Raw genomic sequence first — 21,604 nt, forward strand, 5'->3', positions numbered from 1 at the left:
CACCAGGAGGTGCTGGCTGTTCCTTGGGTACTTGTGGGAGACCTACACAAGCAGTTCTCATCCTCAATACTGGGAATGCTCCATTTCTGCGCTTAGTTCTGGTTTTAATTCCTTCTGACCGCGTTTGAATTCTGAAAGCACATTTCTGTTCAGTCTGCTTTAGTCCCACAGAAGTATCCACTTGCAGTTTCTCTCCATAAGGGCCCGACATGAGTGTCTGCAGTCCCTTTTGGACCTGAGCTATTAGCAGTACGGAACTCAGACAAGTGTTTCAAACAGCATTGGGATGAGTTGGGCCCAGTGTGATCCCATCGACCTTCTGACATCTGGCGAGGGAACAGCTCTTCCTCATGGTGCTTCCACCTCTGCAATCCCTCGGTATGAGGGGCCATGTCTCCTTGCCCTCCTTGTCTCACCAACATCTCTTTAGAGCACGCTTTTCCCTTCCTCACCTTCCCTGTCTCTGTTGGGCTTTGCGTGTGCTTGCAGATCTCCTCCAGGCAGCAGCATACGATTCTTCTGGGCTGTGTGTTTGGGTGCTGACCCTGCAGTTCTTCCTCAGAGCGAGCTGTGTTGAGGCCTTACTTGGGACACCGAACACCTCGCTTTGTCTGCCACGAGAGGAGTGGGGCTGGTAACGTTTCAAACACGGGGCTGCGGGATTTGTAGGAATTAACGGTGAGGTGTTTGTGGGATTGCTTTGCTGCTGGGTTCTACAAATGCGGGACTGGAACCCACTGACCACCGCCGGGTCCCGAAGGGGCTGCGGGCTGCGCCTGGCCTTCCTCTCCACCGCTTGAGGCGTGCGAGGAGCCGGCTGGGAGCCGTGAGGAGCGGCCGTGCAGCCCGGCCCCTTCCCGCCGCGCTCCGCCGTTCCGGGGGACGCTTATCGCGGCGGACTCATGGCGGCCCGGCGCGCTGCGGTGAGCGCCGCCGTGCCTCACGGTGCTGCGGGGACGGCGGCCGCGCTGCCCTCTCAGCCCCGCCAGATAGCCGGGTTGGGAGCGGGTGGGCTGTGTGGAGAGAGCCTGCCGGGGGCTGGGGTTGTCCCCGGCCGCGGGCTGCCCCTGCTGCCCCCCAGGCTTAGCACACCGCTTGCAGGGCCTCGCAGCCACCCGGACCGTGTGCTTCCCGTTCATCTGCTGGTTTAGTTTGTGCGAAACCCGCGTTTTGGGGGTAAAACTGCTGTAGCTTTCCTTTCTTCAGAGGAGAGGGCGGGTATGGGGCCATCCTGACAAGGCCAGGGCAACGTGTGCCATTGCGGCTGCGTTCCAGTAACCGTCTGTGGTCTTTTTCTCCCTTCTCTCAGTGAATCTCTGTTTTGTGCTGTGGTGGCTGAGCAGAACGGCTCATCATGCCGACGGTGGTGGTGATGGACGTGTCGCTCTCCATGACTCGGCCCGTGTCGGTGGAGGGCTCTGAGGAGTACCAGCGAAAGCACCTGGCAGTGCACGGCCTGACCATGCTGTTCGAGCACATGGCCACCAACTACAAGCTGGAGTTCACAGCCCTGGTGGTGTTCTCGTCGCTTTGGGAGCTGATGGTGCCCTTCACCAGAGATTACAACACGCTGCAGGTAGGGTTTGTGGAACCTGAGCAATCAGTTGTCGGTGTTGTTTCAGAATTACAGTGGAATGATGTGATTTCCTACTGTCCTGTCCATGGTGTCTTAATGGAGTGTTTTATCCTTGTTTGCTTTCACCTATCCTTAAAATGAAGATAAAATGCTTGTTATTTTACAAGTTATGCCTTTGCAGGTTTGATGTTTCAAGCGTGGTTAATTAAGTTAAAAGCGGGGATGGAGAAAACCTGGAGGAGAGGGCTGCCTTAGGAAGCTTGTGTATACAGCAGTGGTTCTGTGACATTCGTGCTTTCCTCTGTACTTGTTGATTTACTCTTGATATAGGAGGCAGCAGACAGGAACATCTGAAATGTTTTTGAGTCAGGTGATTTGGTAGAGTGAAGATGCTTTTAACAATATGTGAAATGAGTAAGTAACAGTAAGGTGAAATGAGTGAGAAAGAGGATAAAGTGATTTCAGGCTGGGAAGATGTGAGAGGCAGTAGGGGCACTGTGGAAGGAGCCTGAGAGGGACATTTTGTATGAATGCTGTGAGGCACCAGATGTCTCTGAGTCAGCTCAAAATGATACATACCTGGTTACTGTGTATACTGTCAACAAGTAATGGTAGATTGCTGGCACAAGGCAGCACGTTTTACAGCTGCACTCTTCTTACGCTGTTGTGTTCAATGTGAAGTTTTCATTTTAAGAAGAAAAGCCTATTTGTGGTTATAGAAACAGAACGGTGATAGGAGTTGTGATTTCTGTTTCTCTCCACTAGAGTGTTAGACAAGCTTTGTGGCCTGCTTTCTGGATCTCTTAGAAGTTAGAGTTGTTCTGACTCCTGGAAGGATTTATAGAGCTAGATTCCTTAGGGCTGTTTGGTGAGGCCAGTACACTCTGAAGTGTCGTGTCTTCATGGTCTCATTAATGAGGCCTTGTGCAGAAAAGAAATAAAGCTCGTTTTGTGAGATAACGTGGTGGTTTGCATTGTGTTTGGAGTTTTTTCATTGTAATGGTTTTCCAGAATGCAAGCAGTTACTGTTCCTTAAGTGTTGGAATAGAACTGGAAATAAATACTTTGTTAGACATCGCTTCAGTTTCCAACTGTCCTGTTTCTTTGAGGCTTTTTATTTTATCCCTAAGACGTGTGTTCACAATTATTAGTTCCTTCAAAGTCAGCCATCGTAGTTTTCTCAAGATACTGTCCACTGTTTGTTTTTTTTAACTGTGCAGGTCGTGTGTAAGAACACAGCACTTTGTATTGTTTTGCAGTGCAGCTGTGTTACAAACCAAGGCAAAAATACTGACTTAGCAGAGAGCTGGGAATAACTTTTTACGTTTCCCATTAGAGATATTTTACTCAGCAATGACCAATCACTTGTTTGTCTTTACAGGAAGCCCTAAGTAATATGGATGATTATGACAAAACCTGCTTAGAGTCAGCACTACTTGGGGTTTGCAATATTGTCCAGCAGGAATGGGGTGCAGCAATTCCTTGCCAGGTATGACTGATTTTTCACTGTTTTTATTATCTCAAGTATTCTTTGTGTTCCCTGGAAGTTGAAGAAAGAAAATGCAATTTGAAAATTTGGAATACTCACAGCACTCAGCTACTGATACCATAGGAAGACTAAGCATTGTTATTCTGGATATATCTGGGATATTGACAGAAGGTAGTATTTATTATAACATTAAGCAGCAAAAATCCAGATAGTTCTATGTCGAAATGTGTTGTAGCAGAGAGAGAGAGAGAAGTGTCTGGGGACACTGTGTGTCCATGGTGTTCTCTGTGTTATAAGATGTGGCCCCAGAGCCTTCTTTAGGAAGCTTGGCTTTTGATGGATGCAGTCTTCTGTCCCAGGAGCCCTGGTCAGCTTGGAAGGAGTACAGTCACACATAGAGCAACCTTTGTCTTTCTGTACCTGATGATTGCTAGGATTTGTAACAGTTCCAGATCTCAGGCAGCATTATGGAGTACTGCTGACTGTGTTTTGACCTGTTCTCTCTCCCTGATGAGTCATTTTGGTGTGCATCTGCTTGCACTGTCCATCCAATCTTAGCAGTGCCCAGCATTCTGAATTTGCTGCCTCTACTTTTAGCCCTCAATTTTCTGAATTTGCCATCTCTCATGGCAGAATCTAGTGTTAGCCTCTAATTTTCTGAGATGGTAAGAGCCTGTTGCTCTTTGGGTCAGGATTTAATTCAATTTAATTTTACAGCTCAGTAGGCTGAGAACATCTCTCAAGCAATAGTCCTTTAGGAGAAAGAGATGGAGGTTTATTGTCTAGGCGATACTTTGTAATATAACCAGGATAAAAGGCACCCTGGAGAAGCAGACATTCAACACAAAGAACTGGAATGATGTAACAGCCAAGCCTGGATTAGTTCCCAGCAATTTCATCTCCTGTTTGTGTCGTGTTTCACTGTACTGGAACTTCATGTTACTGGGTGATGAAAGGCAGGGGGGAATGTACTGTGCAGAATTCTGTAACAGTAAAAAGCATTTCTGCTGAGCAGCAGATCAGATGGTTAGTAAAAATCTGGCTGTAACAGATACACGCTTGTTTCAGTTGGATTTGATTTTCCTTATCTCTCAGCCAAAAAAAGAATGCCTGCTGTTGCTGTGCTGTTTTGAAAGAGGAGCTGTTTTCTCCTCTGGAAATGACTGGGTCTCAGCTGAGTGTATATGGTTTTGTTACTTGAGGTGACCTGCTAGGGCAGATTTCTGCAGGCAGTAATTGTAGACTTGCCATGGAAAGGAAGAAGGTGCATTTTTGCCTTCTGCTACAGAACACGAGCATACTGCAGCTATATTTGTTAGCAAAGAATTAAAGTAATACATACTATGTTTTGAATGGTTACTGAGGCCTGTGGTGGGACTTGGGCTGCCTTCCAGCTCCTGCAAACAATTGGTCATGGTTGGCTTTACCTTCTGTCTAAAGGTAAACCTGAAGCTCCTGAGTCTGCCAGCAGCAGACTGCTTTTTGACTGTTTGGTTACTGTGCTTTTAGCTTACGCTTACAAGTGGCTATGCTTGTGCAGACCACAGTGTGTTTCTAACTATAGAATTGGAATTTTAGTACAACTTTAGCCTTAGTACAGTGAAATGTATGCTTATAATGTGTGCAATTTAATTGCAGTGGTTACATCTATTATTTCTCATTTATGTACCTGGAAAGTTTACTCTCAATTCTTCAGCAGAGGAATCGCAGGGTAAGAAGGGGTTTGCAGTATAGAAGTGTGTGTTGCTGGGCAGGCTGCTGCCACGTGTCGGTGTTTAGTTGCCCTCTACAGATAGAAACACGTCCCTGCCTGGAAGTGCTAATCTGGTCTCTCTCTTTCAAGGTTGTCCTTGTCACTGATGGCTGCCTGGGGATCGGCAGAGGCTCCCTGAGGCACTCACTAGCTACTCACAACCAGCGGAGCGAAAGCAATCGATTTCCGTTGCCTTTCCCTTTCCCTTCCAAGCTGTATGTCATGTGCATGGCAAACCTTGAAGAGGTGATGTCTTCAGCATGTACCTTCTTGACTGTGCTGGTTAATTACTATTATCTGACCTAATAATTAGATTGGCACAAAGCACGCTTTGATATTCTTGTGCTTAAAGCTTAGTTGATGTTTAGTATTTAACGTAGCTACTTGGTAAAACTGAATGGTAGTATCTTTTTTGAAGGCTAGTATTGCACTCATAAAGTTGCCTGTCTTTATTAATCCTATCAGCGTCTTCCTGGAGAATATTATGTAGTTTCTATTCCTAAATAAATGACTTATGTTGCAGAGATGATCAACACTTAAAACAGCAGAATTGTTTGGAAATTGGAATGAGCAGAACTCTGAGTCTCCAAGAGAGAGTGCTCAAGCCAACTTCTGTTCATTTTGAGTGAATCTTTTGAACATCTCTGTACTAGCTTTAAAAATCTGCTATAGTTAGGATCCTGTTAAATACAAATGTTTAAAAGTAAGCTCATATAGATTAAAGTTTCTTAACTTATGTTTTATTAATAGCTTGCTTTTATCTTGACAGCTACGCTGCCATGGATAGAAGGATTTTCTACTTAGGGATTCAATAGATATTTCATCTTCAGGGTCTCTTGTCAAGATTGATCCTCTCTATTAAGCAATGGGTTGAAGTATTGTTTACACATCGGTTATTGGTACAGTGTTTGAAGTAAATCTATTACTGATAACTTGAGGTGCTTTCACAAGCATTCTCTAGAAACTCAAGGAGAAAGATATATCCTTCCTCTCATAAACTGTATTGTCCTGAAGGAGCTGGAGACTTAGAATTACCAATAAAATGATGTGGTATTTAAGGCATTCCTGTGCTCTTGAGGACTGAGAGCTTCTGTGATTGTTGGTTGCTTGAACCTTGCTTTTGAAGCAGAATGTAATGAGATAAAGCAATGTATTTTGTGTTTCTGGTCCAAATACTGTATCTGCATGTAAATGCAACATAAGGAGGGCATTTTCTAGGAGGCAGAGGATATTGGTTTATGCAGAAAGGAGTAAGGTAACAACATTTTGCTGTGTTTATATTCTCTGAAAACATGCTGGTTAAGAAAAGTCAGAGTAAAATGAATGAAAATAAAGCTTAACCAAAACATTTTGGTTTGTTTGTACAGCTTCAGAGCACGGATTCCTTAGACTGCTTGGAACGACTCATAGACCTAAACAATGGGGAAGGGCAAATTTTTACCATTGATGGCCCCCTTTGCCTGAAGAATGTACAGTCCATGTTTGGGTTAGTAGACAGTGTGCCTTCGTGAGATTTCCAGTAAAGAAAACAAACGTAACATAAAAAGAATGGGTGATACCTGATGATCTCATTTTTTTCCTTGTTCTAGAAAGCTGATAGACCTGGCTTATACACCATTCCATGCTGTTCTCAAGTGTGGCCACTTAACATCTGATGTGCAAGTATTTCCCAGGCCAGAACCTTTCATTATAGATGAGGAAATAGACCCCATTCCTAAAGCAATTAATACAGGTAACAAGTTTTTGTTTGCTTTTTAGTTAAATATATTTGAGTTCAACCTTTTCACTATTGTATCTTATCCTGTGTAGTTTCACCTGCTTTCTTTCTGCAAAGATCTATCACTGATGATATAGTTTCTTAGTATGTGTGGCACCAGACAATTCTGTGTTTGTCTGGCAGTGTGGTTCATGGATAACTGTGTGTTTGTGTTGGAAATTATGTATGTCATGATATTATATGTGGATACTTGTGCTTCACTATCCCAGTGAAGGTCAGGGTTCTGCTGTGCTCCCTTGGTCACTGCTTCAGACAGTTAGTGGTGTAAAAAGCAGTGGTGTTGAATAGGCTCTGACTTAACTCAGGCTTAATTCTTAATTCTGACTTAACTCAGCTGACTTAAACCTGTTGTCTCTCCACAGATCTAGAAATTGTTGGGTTTGTAGATATAGCTGACATTTCTAGCCCTCCTGTCTTATCCAGACACTTGGTGCTGCCTATTGCACTTAACAGAGGTAAGCAAATTCTTGTATTGATAACTGATTTAAGCTTCCCCTCTAATGGCTGTGGTGGTTTTGTTGAGAAGGAAATGTTATGCTTTATGCCAAATGTCTCTAAGGACACTTTACATGTTTGCATTAAGATCAAAACCTTGGACAGAAGATCTGTCCTTTTCTGAACAGCGTGTTCTTTGGAAAAACCATCTGTACACAAAGCAGTGAATTAGTAGAGAGAACAGTGTCATTGTACCATTGTTATGAGTAGAGAATATTAAACTTACAGCTACAGATACTTATGGGTCATGAAGTATGTGGTGCGAGATGAATAATTAATACTGGCTTCTAAATCGTTCTTGGAATGATTTCTTGCTGTGAAAAATCTGATCTGAGTAACGTCTAGATTGCTGAGTTGTTCTTCAGCACTAATTGCTGCTCGTTGAGTCTAAGTGTATATGAATCTCTACAAACAACTTGTGCAGGCTTCAAGAACGACTGAAGCCTGGGGTATGGAGCTGGATGTCTGCCTGAAAGATCTCCCTTACTTTGCTCATTTATGCTTCACCCTCTACAGAACTTGCATCACTAGACAAAGCCATGGATTTGTGGCTTGCAGTGACTTGTCTGCTTGGAAGGCCTTCCCAACTCCTTTTGTCAAGGTCTTGGGATGGAACTAAAAGAAACTGAGATTTCTTTTGATAAAGAACAGTGAAAGCCCCAGATGTGCTTCCGTCTCTGCATTAGCACTCTTATCCTGCTAGGCCTTTCATTTTAAAATATATTAACAGTTACATCATAGCTGTTTTCCAATTGCTGAAACACAGAAAGTTTCTCGTGATGACCACAAATTGCATAGGGAGAGGTGGGCTTGAGGTTCAGGATGCTTTGGTTCAGAAGCAGCCGTGTTATTAACTGCCACTCTTGGTGCCTTTGCACTTCTAGTTTCTTCAGAGGTTTATTTGAAGAGTTATTTGTTAAATGTGTGAGGTTTTGTGATCAGAATGTAGTAGAATAATCATAGAACATTATATTGTCAGTTTGTCCCAACACGTAACAGCCATTTGTTCTAGAAGAGTGTTTATTGAAAGTTATGTTGTTGAACAGAGCTGTTTTCATCCAGTCTCATTCAGCTGAAGCAGAAGGGTTTGCCATCACTGCCAGTTTCGGTTGCTCTTTTTTGCTCCCTTGTCTGGGATTACCTGCCCTCTCATGAAATGGGTTGGGTAACTTAAATAAACAAGCAAATAAAAACATGAATCTTGATTAATGCAGCTTATTTTGACTGGCACAGGCTGTGGAGTGACTGTACAAAGAGCTCTGTGAGGAGATCAGAGGGCAGCTGCAGCCAGGTGGCTGGAAGGTTAGGAGGCGCTAGGAGTGTCTTCAGTCTTTGCTGCTGTGATAAGCACTGGTGGTTGTGTTCAAAAAATCTGATATTACAGCACCATCAGTTCTCAGAATAGCTTGAGCATGGGAACAGCAGCCTTTCCTAAGAAGGGAAGCCACTTAAAAAGTATATTTGCAGAATGAAGCTTGGGTTAAAGGTTCTTCATGGCAGAGGATACGGAATGGTAGTGTTGTGGGAATAGAAGTACTGTGTTTGAATTAATGTTGTCCCTCTGTTTGCTTTTCTTCACCAGAAGGTGATGAGGTGGGACCCGGGATCACAGATGACACCGAAGATGAGAATTCAGCTAATCAAATTGCTGGGAAAATTCCCAACTTCTGTGTTTTGTTACATGGGAGCCTGAAAGTGGAAGGCATGGTGGCTGTCGTCCAGTTGGGGTATGGAGCTGGATGTCTGCCTGAAAGATCTCTCTTACTTTGCTCATTTATGCTTCACCCTCTACAGAACTTGCATCACTAGACAAAGCCATGGATTTTTAACTGTAGACATGTTTCTGCCAGTATTAATTACAAATAGTGACTCTCCACACGGTGGAAGAAAGGCAAATTCTGTGTTAAGACAGTTGGAAAGTGTTCAGACTTTGGGATTTGCTCTTTTCAATAGGCCAGAATGGTATGGGATGCTCTATTCACAAGCTGATAGCAAGAAGAAATCAAACCTCATGATGTCACTCTTTGAACCTGGTCCTGAGCCCCTTCCATGGCTAGGGAAGATGGCACAGCTTGGACCTATTTCAGGTACTGGTCACATTCATTGGAGTAACTTTGGAATTTGGCATTTTCTTGCATGAGTGACCTTGCCAGATCTTATTCATGAAGTCTTTTTATTCCCTAGATGCAAAGGAAAATCCTTATGGAGATGATGACAATAAGAGTCCTTTCCCCTTGCAGCCCAAGAACAAGCGCAGCTATGCACAGAACGTTACTGTGTGGATTAAACCAAGTGGCCTCCAGGTACAGATTTTGGACCTGATGCTTTACTCTAATCAGCACTAGCTTTCTCAGCTGCAAAATGGAGTCTGTGTGTGTCTCATCCACTTGATGTAATTGCTTTATTGCTTTCCTTTCATTTTTATAACAACTGCCTCAGTAAAATGCGATGATTAAATTGCAATCAGAAAGCATAGTTTGTTTAATGAAAGCTGCATCTGGCTTTCTTTATTGGATTTAGTATAATTACTGCTTGTTTCAGTCTTTGTGAGCTGAAGTCTCGTCTGTGGTCAGGATTATTTATCAGTAAGTAGTGTGGACATTTTTCTGCAGTTTACCCAACAGTTGACGAGATCTTTTCTTTCCTTTCTGCAGACTGATGTACAGAAGATCTTGAGAAATGCACGGAAACTCCCTGAAAAAACCCAGACTTTCTATAAAGTGAGTCTTGTTACAGGCCAGCCTGAATTTTTGATCCGTAGTGATAGTGGTGCATCTGACCTGTCCTGACCATCGTTCTGTGCAGGGCTTGAAGAGCTCTGCAGAAGCACACATTGTTCTGTGAAGAGACACCTTGGGTCCTTTTTATGGACTAGTTAAAGAGAGACAGGGAAGTCTGATTTCCTGCCGTTACATTTTTTGCCAGGCTGACAGACGTGTCACGTTTACAGGTGACCCTCATGATCCCTGCTACTTTGATGGTGAACTTCAGTGCAGTTTTTATGCTTTTGTCCAGAGTCACCCTGTTACTTTGATAGTGAACTTACGTGCAGATCTTACTCTTTTGTCTGGGCAGAAACAAACTGAGGGATCAAAGAGGAACAAGAACATGAGTGTCTATCTGAACCTGAAAGTATATCCTATGTTTTTTCTACAAGGGAAGCAAAGAAACAAAATTCCAGGCACTTCTGGCCATGTCATAAAAACCCATAATCTGGGCTGTAGCCAGAGGTAACTGTTGTTCCTCTTGTAAGCAAAGTACTGAAGCAGTTGATTATTGTAGTCTCCAGAGACCTGAAGAACAAATACACTTCTTAAATGCACACAAGCACCTATCATAGTTTACAATGAAGAAAAATAGATCTTATGTTTTTCTGGGCACTGTGGTTAGAGGCTGCAATTGGTCAGGTCCAACTTGGAAGTCACTCCCAGCAGGGACACAAAACAAGCACACACAATAGCTGAATGCACAGAAAGGAGAAGTGAGGGATTTCTAAGAAGGGATGAAGGGAAAACTAGCTCTTTGCCTGTGCTGCTGTAATCCTCAGTTCTGAAGCGTTTTCTTGTCATGAGCAGCTAGGCGTCTTGCAGCAGCTCCACTTCACACCGGTCATTTTCCTTTAACTGAGTAAGCTTGCATTTAACAGTAAGAAATGTAATATATCTTTTTAAAGCCACCATGAGACTTTGTATAAAAGGAGTTGTTGTTCTTTGCAGGAACTTAACCGTCTGAGAAAGGCAGCTCTGGCCTTTGGCTTTTTGGACCTCTTGAAAGGTGTGGCAGACATGCTGGAGCGGGAGTGCACCCTGCTTCCTGACACGGCTCACCCCGACGCGGCGTTTCAGCTCACGCACGCCGCTCAGCAGCTGAAAGTGGCAAGTACTGGGGCATCAGAGTACACTGCCTATGATCACAACATTGCTCCTCTGCAGACAGACTTTCCCACTACTGGCACTGAAAGAATGTAAAGTCTCCAATTTGGGAACTTCTCTACACTGAGACTCGTGTCACTCAAATTTTCTTGTTTACTTTCTACGGCTTCTTTAATTACTGGAACTTCCTATTATAACAGGGAACTTCACTTGCATAAGTGCTCTCCAAATACATGTAGCTTGTCTGTGGTAGCTTCAGTCAGGCCTACAAACTCTAGAAAGTGTCCCATAGCGATTGGTGTGTTGGAGGTTGCATGTGAGGAGACAGAGAACATAGCATCACAGGCCTCAGACTCTCTGTGGCTTTTAGCCTTTCCCAAATGTGGTTGATATATAAATGAAATCAGTAGTAAAAGCATCCTAAAAGGCAGCTACTGTTGTTTTACAGATGGATTTGAGTAGTCCAGAGAAAGTGTGTGAGAATCACTGCACAAGATCAGACATGCAGCTAATTTCAAGGTGTTATCACTGATTACTAATCTGTATGGCAATAATGTACATCACTGGCAGTGCAGTGCTTATGCTTTTGAAAATAACTTAATCTTTTGAGACAAATTTTTTATTTGTGTAATTTTAATAAAAAGGAATTCTTCAGGAAGTTTATTTTGTTCCATTCTCGTAGCAACTTTGCAGTGTGCAACCTTAGGCATGCACAAGCCTAAAACATCGACTTGGTGAAGGTCAGACTCCATCTGCTTATCATGAGAGTTAAGTAATAAATTATACAGCTTACTGCATTCAGGGAAAAAGCAAACAACAGAACTGATGCAAAATCTGGCTGTAAATCTTTATTAATAGAAACACATTCTTTCTGAAGGACAAAAACTCAGTCATTTAAGATCCATTACAGTTCGTACGAGGTACCACAATTTCACTGAGAAACATCATGTATGAGTACATACAGATTTTATAACAGAAGTTTAAATGCCCAGTAAAGAAATTAAAAGTGTGAAAGGGATCCTTGCTGTTCCAAGCCAGCTAACTCAGTCCTTCGATGTACATCAAACATCTGTACAGTGTGTACTGTAGTGAAATAGTGTGTAAATTATGCTCAGCTCTTGAGAAAGTTACCTGCACTCTCCTCTGCAAGTGAGCCTCACGTATCTCTAAAGAGAAGTTGCATCATGCCTCTTGTTGACAAAACAATTGTGAAATGCAGTGTGGAGCTTGTATCAGTTTTTTGGTACAGTCTTTATAGCACTGTTTTCCTTCCTTTCCAGTAATAATCACTGGGTCCATGTCATAAATAGTAAGCTGTTTGTTAACTTTAAGTATAGAAAATAACTTCCAGGAGGATTCATATCATTTCACAGTAGAAAAAGATAACACAAGTAGTAAGATGACACTTCAGCTAATCTCAGTTTTGGTGCCTTATCTGGATTGCTGGTATTGCTTGCAGTACCCTGGGGCCAGCAGCAGCTGTGAAGCAGCTTGTTTATAACCATAATTTTTCTAAACTAGATTAAAGGGACCAGAGGAGTTGAGAATCAACTACAAGAGGCTAGGTGTGAGGAAGGGCACATGGAAATGAAGTCAACTGAAACAGTTTTCAGGTAAGAGAGTACGTGACCTGGGATGTGAAGGAAACAGCTCTTGTTTAAAGCTAATACAGAGGAAAGGGTCCCTTCACACCCTAGGTAGGATCTCCCTTACTGAGATGTATGGCATGAAAATTATAGATTATTTGTCAACCCATCACTCCATCCCATCAGGGAACAGCCAAGAAAGCATATACACAAATTTAAATGTGCAGCTGATAAAATGAAGTAGAAAGACATTCTTGATTGCTTTTCCAAGGCTATAAGGGAGCCACAGCCCTGGTAGGAACTATCAGAGGAGTTCAGTCTCCCAGGGCAGCTCCAGATTTTTACTCTGTGTGAATGGGATGGAGTTCTTCTGGGGTTCACATGCTAGGAGAAAGCTGGTACCTGTATTTTCTTGTCTCCTTGTATTTCAGTGCTGACATTATCAATCAGAAAAGCATTTCTGTCCACGGGACACAGCGGCAGCTTCCTTTCCCTACTGATGCTACAGGTACATGGGTGTTGGTACGGCCCACAAGATGCTTCTACTCTGTTAAGACTAACCTAGAAACAGACTAAACTGGTATGGCAGTACTTTGCTTGACGTCAGCTACGTACAGTTGCAGCATTAAAACATCAGTATGCTGCCTAAGAAAAGGGGGTGTGGGTGCTGAGGAAGTTTATCCCAACTGCTAATAACACCCAAACACTGACATCAGGCTGTGCTTCTCTTACTGTCAGGATGCACCCCAGGAACAGCACGGGCCAGCTACTGGTACGTCCCTACATCAGAAGTCCTCTCTGCATGCAATACCGAAAGAGCAAAATCCAATTAAAATATAAACACTATTTCTATTTAGTGCTGCTCCACCGTTTATAAGCATATTATATGCAGATAGTAGGATTTCTCCCTTACACAGTAGTCGATATGATACAAGTTTAGATGCAGCTGTTCAGTGGTAAATGTCATGCATGCATTTGATTGAAAGGGAACAAAAGAGATACGGGAATGTTACCTGAATTCACTATGAAATCATGAATCTAGGATGATCATGTAATTTTACAAAATTCTTTACACTGGATAAAACCACAAGAATGGGAGGCTTATCTTGTCATTGAGATCAGTTAGATAAGAAAGCACTTAATCCTCCTTTACTTCATCTTTCTCTTCTTTGGTCCGAGGTGCTGTTTCCTTTGCTTGTAGAGATATCGGAAGTTTACAAATAACCCTGAAAAAGAATGAAGTGTTTCCATAGGACATCTCTGCATCACTTTGAAGCTGGATGGCTGCACCAAATTCAACAAAAAAACCCACAGCAGTTTAATAGTTTAATGAAAGCTAGTGCTAGTGTTTTTTTGTGGGGTTAGGTGGGTTTGTCACTGAAAAAGCTGTGCAGAACTGGGAAAGGATCAAACAGGTGTTTCAGTCAGTCTTAGCTGAAGGTGTTCTTTAAGCAAGGTCTGCAAGGGGGGGACCTAATGAAAGTTCAGTTTAACGTTACAGATGAGAGTCAACCTCCCTGACTTCAGTGATTTCTGGATTCGTAGACATACTGGCTGCATGTACTACAAAGTTATCTCATGTTTAGGAAATATAACAAATAAACCAGGTATGTGAAACAGCATTCTTTTTAAATACACTACTACTTAGACAGCCTTCTATAATTGTTTCCTGCAAAAACATGTCATGTTATAACACAGTTTAGTTAAATATTTTCTTAAATTTGGTATTATGTTTAGAGTTCCACTAAATCATTCTGAAGCTCAAATAATGTAAAAGGGTGAAATTAAGCATACTGAGATTACAAATACATTTAAAAGTTACACTTTTAACTCAAATGAACTGTGGATAATGCAGCTAACTTGTTAATAAGGACTTCTCCTTAGGGGCAAGCCAGTGCTAATTGTAGCTGTGTTCCTTTCTCTGACAAGTATGTGAGCAATGAGGATGGTACTTAGCCTTGAGCAAATTAGTGTTGTCAAGATCTCTAAGACACAGGAATTTATCTTTCTTAGGAAGAATATACTTAATCAGAGGAAACTGCCCTTTCATTTTCAACAGTGAGAAATAGAGTTAAATATCTTACCCAAAAACAAGGCTATAAGATACATCTGAAGCAAGAATGAAAACTGGATTGTGACATTCAGTGGATTTGGCAGTCCCAGGCTAAATTTTCCTGTTTCACTGAAGATGGGAATGGATTGAATGAGACAGACAGCTGAAAGCAGAAAACCATGGTTATCAGACACAGGTAAAGTGTTCATTATTTTACTTGTTAACATTTGAATCAAACCTATTTAAGGAATGTAGTATAATGGTAAGCAGCTACACCAGGCAGTAGAGCAGTTTAGTTACAGAGGTCTAAGCATGGTAAACTTGCCTGGCAAGACATTGCTCTTGTACACAACCATGTAGCCTGCGGGGGCTGTGCCAGCAGTGGTTACCATGTTGAAATAGCCCCAGAAAGGAAAGAGGCATGGTTTCTCCTCTATTAGGAATTAAGCAATGCACAGCCTACTCCTGGCTCACAGAAGCAAGCTCTGACAGGTATGGTTACAACACGTTTGTTGAATCTAGATGCCGAGCAGTGACAGGCATTTTAAAAATTCAGATGTTAAGACACAAGAGTTCACCATCAAGTCCTCTCCCTGGGCTTCAAAGCTGAAGGGGAGCACAGCCCCATTGGGAAAGCACTATGCTTATCTCAGAAGAGGTTAGGATGCTTTTATAGGAAGAGCTGGTTCCTGCCTGTTCTGTGCCAGTGATTTACAAGATAACTGCAAGGTCTCTTGTGCTGGTGCAAGCCCCAGCACAACTGACCATGCAGATGTAGCAGACAAAAGCAAGAACAGCATTTTAGAGCAGCAAAGGGAAGTGAATGTTGTCTTCCTGTAATGCCTGCATGGTCTGCAGTGCACAGTTGGTCACTTTGTTCCAGTAGCCTTTTGTTGCCTTTATTTTCCTCTCCAGTGCCCAAAACAATGACTTCTGTTCACATCAAATTCAAGAAGTGTTTGTTTCAGTAAGGAAGATAGAAATACTTATATCTGGTTCAGCTCAAAGCACACATCTACTTATCTGCTGCTGTTCCATTAGTCTTTAGTCCAGCAGCCAAGCCAAAAATTGAGTTATTTGCCCAGAATTATCTTCATTTATTAAACTTTTTTGGGCATACCTTCTGCCAAGCCGCCTAGAGGGTACAGAGGGATCCAGCTGGTGTAACGGAGCCAAGTTAGAGGTTTCCATTCTATACCCATGCATGAAAGCATGTAATAGGGATACCTGAAGCCAATTAAGTGTGAGAAGAAACAGATATTGTTTAAAATAGAAGCTGCTGCCAGAATTAAGTTTGCATATATCTGCAGTATAGGAAAGTCAACATAACTCCCAAGTGACACAAAAATAATCAAAAACCATTCCTCTGGCTCTTGATGCACTCACCCTTACTTGGCAATTTACATAATTAATGCTCTTATTCTGATCATTCGGATGAATTGAACTGCCTGACTTGTTGAATAGACATTTCAAAATATTTTCTTTGGAAAGAGAAACAGAGCACAGTGCACCCCACTTAATCACAGTCTAAGCATACTTCAACTAGAGGCCAAATTTTCCAAAAGAAAGCAACATGTGTTTTGAGGGCAGCACTACCTTTTAGACTCCCATATTGTCCCAGCTTTTGGCTGTGACACCCAGTGTCTAAAGGGAATTTTACTCTCTGGAGCCAATTTCTGTGCCAGTCTTCCAAAAGGTACAAAGATCAAAATCTTTGCTAAAGGTTCTTGGAAACAACCCCACTGTTTTGCACACACCCATTTAAAGAAAAATCCCACAGACCTGAACAGTTCAATGATGCTCCAGAAATAAAACAAGAAGAACACCACAGCTCTGCTCTGCATTTCCTCCAGGCTTCCAAGGACAACAAACAAAATAAAGTTTCTTCCAAATACCTGTTTAAGGAAAACAAACTGTGGACCACTCACACTCTTTAACAAAAGAGCAAGTCCTTGCTGTCAAAACCATGCAGATTATCTACTTTTCCAGTGCAAAACCGTTCTGTGCTCAGCTTTTAATTGTGCAGCTGAGCAGTCATCTCTGATTTTTAAGCACACCTTTCTCTTCTGGGTCCAATGCGAGGGACCTCGTCTTAAATCATTTAACCTCACTTTTGTTCACAACAACCACAACCAGGATACAAAAGGGGAATCAAATCAAAATCATTTACTTTCTGCTCGGTGATTCTCTTCTGTTGTTCCAAATTATCATACTTAATTGACAGAAGAAGACAGCCTCCCACATCAGAGTATGGGAAGCCTGGATATCTGCCACTTGAATAACAGATTCTCTAGTTCAGTGACAGCAAGATTACATTGCTTAGAAGAAGTAAAATACACATCTACTTCAAACGTGGGAGGAGCAAGAAGAACCTTAAAATACTACCTGTATTACAGCAGGAATCAGTGGTGATCTGACCAGTCCTATCAGTGAATTCAGGATTTCCATCAAGGCCAGGGTCTGACAAAAGTACATCATGTCAGCAATGGTGTGAAACGTGTCATAGAAAGAATCTGTAAGACACAGGACACTGCCCTAAGGACAAACAGCTCTTCAGATGCAGGAAGCATAACTTTTGATACCTCAGCAGAATGAATTATTTTCACTTCAAAACCAAAAGAATTCTGCCCAGCTTATTTTCAAAAATACCAATACGGCAGTAAGCAAGAAGTTTTCTTCCATCTGATTTCTTTAGATGAAATCTTGGTGGAGTACAAGCATGGCTCATTAGGATACACGCCTGTCACTTCAAGAAAACAGTATTTTCCTATCCTTGAAAATGTGATGGCTTTCGTTGTGCACTTTGGTGATAGATTTACTACTTTATTTCCTAGATATGTCTTCCTTTAGACTTTGATATTTAAAAAGTATTAAAAACAACACCCTGAAATGATAAAGTAGTGCTTATTACTTGCCTTTTCCTAAGATGAACAGTCGTACTGTCATGTTCACAAAAATCCAAGAGAATCCCAAAAACTGTACAAGATTATACATTATTAAGTATCCTTTCTTCAGGTGTTTGAAAGCTGAAATCAATAATAAATGCATCAGATGAGCAGACTACAATGCAAACGCACTCCTGCAAACCAAGCTTTCTGTGAAAATGCAGCTTACAAAAAGGGAAACTATTGATTGTGGCAAAAGAGTAGCTGTGTGCTTTGTGAGTTCTGCCTGCTTTTATTATCTGCTAGAACAGAATTCTTGTTAGTCAGATTTTTGAACTCCTTAGGAACTGCAGGCAATTTTTATTGAATTTCTAAATTGCTCATAATACAAGGATCCTCCTCCAGCATACACCAAGCCACTGAAAATTGCTCCATGAGATCACGGATGTGAGCTACAGAAGCTTTCTGATTCTCCCCATCTCCCACACCAGAAAGGTACAGTTACTTACGGTCTTTTGGGACTCTGGATTCTATTTTCATTTTGTTAATCTTTTCTTCCTCCTTAAGATGAAGGATAAGGTTTTAGCGAGCATTACTGTAATTAGCAACTGATTTGTTAACTACCCTACTGCAAAGCTAGTAGGTTTAAAACTCAGTTAAGCAGCCAATTGCTAGAAGGCTTAAATGTTCACCTGCATAAAACAGAGCTCGTTTCTCATCCACAATTAACGGTAATGTAAAAGGCAGAGGGTGTTAACCAGCTATACAGCCTTCACTGCAGTATGTGGTGCTCTAACAGTTAGGTGCTTTTGCTGAAAAAGCCAGCTGATTTTTGTGTTCACAATTATTACTGTTTCTTAGAACTGTTCCCACAGCCAAGAGAACTGAAGGGAACTGAGTACATCCAGTCCAGGCTCCTCCTGCCCTTCACAGCTGCTTCTGTTGTTGCAGCAGCTCTTTCGCCTCTGCACTAACCTCAGTGGCAGAGAATAGGGCAGCATTTGTTTTACACCAGTTAAGTAGAAACATAGTCTGTTCCGTTCAAGTGCTTTCCAAGATGGGCTTTCACCTCCCTGCTGTATTAAGCTGCTTGAATTTACCATATGGTGGGAATGCAAAGTCAGAGCCAGCCCTGCAGCTCAGGAAACAGTACTGTGGCAGTACATGTGGAAACAAGTTCCTGCTTCCTAGACAAGCAGTGTCAGGACTGATGTCTCTGACATTAATCTGACCCTCATATGGATCACACAGGACTGCTACGGTGTAAGGCAAGAAGTGCAAGCCTTCAGCTGCAGGCATCAGCCAGCACAGAGCTAATACACAGCAATCCTTGCTTTGTGACTGGCAGCACAAACCCTCCGAGCCCGCAGGACCAACCTTCTCCTTCAGTTCCATTTCAGCATCCGATTCGTCTAACCAGCGATCGAAGTCCGGAGCGAGGAAGAGCGGGCGTTTCTCCTGCTTGGTGAGCCTCTCCCACCAGTTACTCTCCTTTTTCTGCACAGTGATGTTGAGCTGCCTTTGAGTCACCCTGCACACGGGCTGGAGGCAGACAAGAGTACACATCAACAAGAGCCCTAAGCATCGAGCTCTGAGGCTGATACCTGAGCTCCCCACCAGCAACGCAGAGGTGACATAGACTGCTGCAGGACAGGCATCTCCCTGCTGCCCAAGACATGCCATAGAAACCAAGCGCAAGGTGAAGATGGCAACTAAGATGGTTATGGAACTTGTGATTTGATGACCAACTGGAAGGCCTGCCTGCACGGCATAGCACTGTCCTACCAGTCAGTTATCACAGCCCCTGGTGCTAGCAATCCCACACAAAACCTACAGACCGTGGCTTTAGGCATTCTCGTGTTTCGTACTGTGAGCCACTTTTAGCCAGTGGTAAAAATAATGCTATCGTCAGTCACAGGTACATCTCCAAAACAGGGAATCCCACACGAAACCTGCTCTGGTGAGAGGAAGAGCCATGACCTGCATTTGTAACTGATGTTCCCCCAGCACTCCTTCTGTCAAGGCTGGCTCTGTGCTCCTAGGACATCTGAAGGCTGCAGCTGTAATTTACAGCTGCTACTGGCACAGGCTTTGTCCCTCACTGATGGCCACCCTCCGGCCTCCTCCTTGCCAAAGCAGCAGAGCCAAACCATGGATCCCAGAGTGACTGCAGGAGTAAGCAGCACAAATCCTCTGCTGGGAGCAGAGCCTGGAGGGTTTTGAGAAATGAAGCCAGATTTCACAGCCACCTACAGGAGTTTGCTCTTCCAGCCAAGCTCTCTCCTACTGAACTACAACAGCAATTAAAACAATGTTTTGCAATACGACCTGCAATGTGTCAGTACTGGCAACCCAAGGAATTCGTACAAGCCAGAAACACCAGTTCTCATGAATTTATTTTGCTGGGCTGTAATAGCAGCCACGCTGACACTTTGTACTGTGGTGTTCCCCCTCCTCTCCAAGGCATAGCTGCATCAGACAAACTATTGCAGGCATTTCCCACTATCTTGCTGCTTTAAATTCCTGTATAGATTGTAACTACTGTGTAGCAGCTATGGTAAATTTAAGGCCCCCTTCCTATCAAGGTTCCCCAGTGAGATGAGCTGCATTAAGGCAGGATGGTGGCTGAGCACAGCAACACAGGACTGCTATGGGTAGCATTTAGCAGTCAGTCACCAGGAAGACCTAACAGCACATCTATTCTCTTCTCATGTTTCTCAAACAAACAAGCAAACAACAACAACAACAAAAAAATAACAAAACTTTTTCTCTGCAGAAGTTAGAAGAAAAAGAAATACCTACTTTAGGCTCAACCGGCTCTAGGAACTCGATCTGAAACTCGTAGATGTTGTCCCCTTTGGCACCATGACCCTGAGCTAAGAAACAAGAGCAGACGATCAGCAAAAAGTACTTAACGAGTCCCACACACCTTTAAAGTACACCTGACACACAGGAATATTCAGCGTTGGTTTTACAGTGCCTTCCCCTGCCCCGCTAGGAGGGACGATCACGGAATCAGAGAGCATCCCATGCTGGAAGAGATCCCAAAGATGAAACCCCCCGAGGCGTGGAGCTGCAGGAACCAACGGAGCCACAGCTCTGCTGGGTGTCCGCACTGCCTGCTCGTGCCCGATGGAACCCGGCTGGGAAGCCGCCGCAGGGAGCAGCGCTGCGAGCAGTGCCGTTTCTTTTCCGTCCGCACGCCGATCCCAGGCAGGCACGTGTGGCCGTGCCCAACCGGGTGCCTGCCGCCGGCTCGCCAAGGAGGTGGCATCCACCGGGATAGAGGGAAAACGACCACAGAAGTGACCGACCCGCACTGACGGCGGCATCCCGACGTGCTGAGCAGCGAACCGAGCGTGCTGCCGGGCCGGGCCTTTTACCGAAGGAGCTGCTTTACCTTCCAAATAGGGCTGCGATAACGCACACAGACGGGGCTTTGTGGGCTCGGCAGACGGACAGAAGGACACGGAAACGTCCCCCACATGTAAATGCGGGGCGCAACGCTTTGCCTACGAGATAAGACACGGTCCGCACCGGCCACAGCCCTACCTCGGAACCGCAGCACGTTGTCGGCGATGCTGACGTCCGGGTTCTGCAAAGGGACGAGTTCTGTTAGAGACCGCATTACCGGCACTTCCGCGACAGCCCTCGGTGGGCCCTAACACGGCGCAGCGGAACCCCCTGACCGCCCCATCCCCGCCCCCCCGGTACCGACACCGGCACCTTCACGTCGCTCAGCTCCACGCGCAGGTACAGCTCGTGGTGCCGCTGCGCCCAGTGCACGTGCGGTCGGAGGCTGCAGCCCGCCATCGCGCAGCCCCACCGCGCCGCTCCGTTCCCGAGCCGGCGGGGGCTGCCGTTGCGCCTGCGCGGTGCGAGCGGAGGTGAGCGGGGAGAGGAGTGGGAGGGCGGGGTTCTGGGTGCGCCTGCGCAGTGCGCGCGTCACCTCGGAGAGGTGCTGAGCTGAGGGAGGTGCGATGGTGGGAGCTGAGGGTGCCGGGTCAGACTCGCAAGGCTGTGCGTTCGTCCTTCTCAGAGCTCTAAGGCGGCCCTGAGGCAATACGTGTTACCCCCTGCCTCGCTCTGTGCTCAGCTGTGCGCTTCAGCCCTGAGCT

At 44.0% G+C, this 21,604-nt stretch overlaps 2 protein-coding genes across 3 annotated transcripts; one reads left to right on the forward strand and one right to left on the reverse strand.

Moving 5' to 3' along the window:
• The first annotated feature begins 798 nt into the window (after window positions 1–798).
• INTS14 (integrator complex subunit 14) lies at window positions 799–11,620 on the forward strand. Of its 2 annotated transcripts, none has more exons than XM_052672477.1 (12): window positions 799–923; window positions 1,310–1,576; window positions 2,958–3,065; window positions 4,909–5,064; window positions 6,186–6,304; window positions 6,408–6,550; window positions 6,958–7,050; window positions 8,673–8,817; window positions 9,044–9,177; window positions 9,275–9,393; window positions 9,745–9,810; window positions 10,807–11,620. In XM_052672477.1, exons 2-12 carry the CDS (start codon window positions 1,355–1,357, stop codon window positions 11,056–11,058), a joined length of 1,557 nt encoding a protein of 518 aa, XP_052528437.1. In that variant the 5' UTR covers window positions 799–923; window positions 1,310–1,354; the 3' UTR covers window positions 11,059–11,620. The 2 variants fall into 2 exon arrangements, with proteins under 2 accessions (XP_052528437.1, XP_052528438.1); XM_052672478.1 differs by lacking the exon at window positions 799–923 and adding an exon at window positions 987–1,176.
• Window positions 11,621–11,795: 175 nt separating this feature from the next.
• Window positions 11,796–21,353, reverse strand: HACD3 (3-hydroxyacyl-CoA dehydratase 3). Its single transcript, XM_052672479.1, has 11 exons — window positions 21,213–21,353; window positions 21,039–21,081; window positions 20,289–20,362; window positions 18,864–19,028; window positions 17,996–18,047; window positions 17,517–17,627; window positions 16,987–17,114; window positions 16,384–16,496; window positions 15,722–15,828; window positions 14,633–14,764; window positions 11,796–13,774 (listed from the first exon to the last, which is right to left on the reverse strand). The coding sequence occupies exons 1-11, from the start codon at window positions 21,297–21,299 to the stop codon at window positions 13,698–13,700; spliced, it is 1,089 nt and encodes a 362-aa protein (XP_052528439.1). The 5' UTR covers window positions 21,300–21,353; the 3' UTR covers window positions 11,796–13,697.
• Window positions 21,354–21,604: the final 251 nt, after the last annotated feature.

This window comes from Tympanuchus pallidicinctus, unplaced genomic scaffold (genome assembly GCF_026119805.1).
Source record: "Tympanuchus pallidicinctus isolate F22 unplaced genomic scaffold, pur_lepc_1.0 scaffold12, whole genome shotgun sequence".
Taxonomy (NCBI): Eukaryota; Metazoa; Chordata; class Aves; order Galliformes; family Phasianidae; genus Tympanuchus; species Tympanuchus pallidicinctus.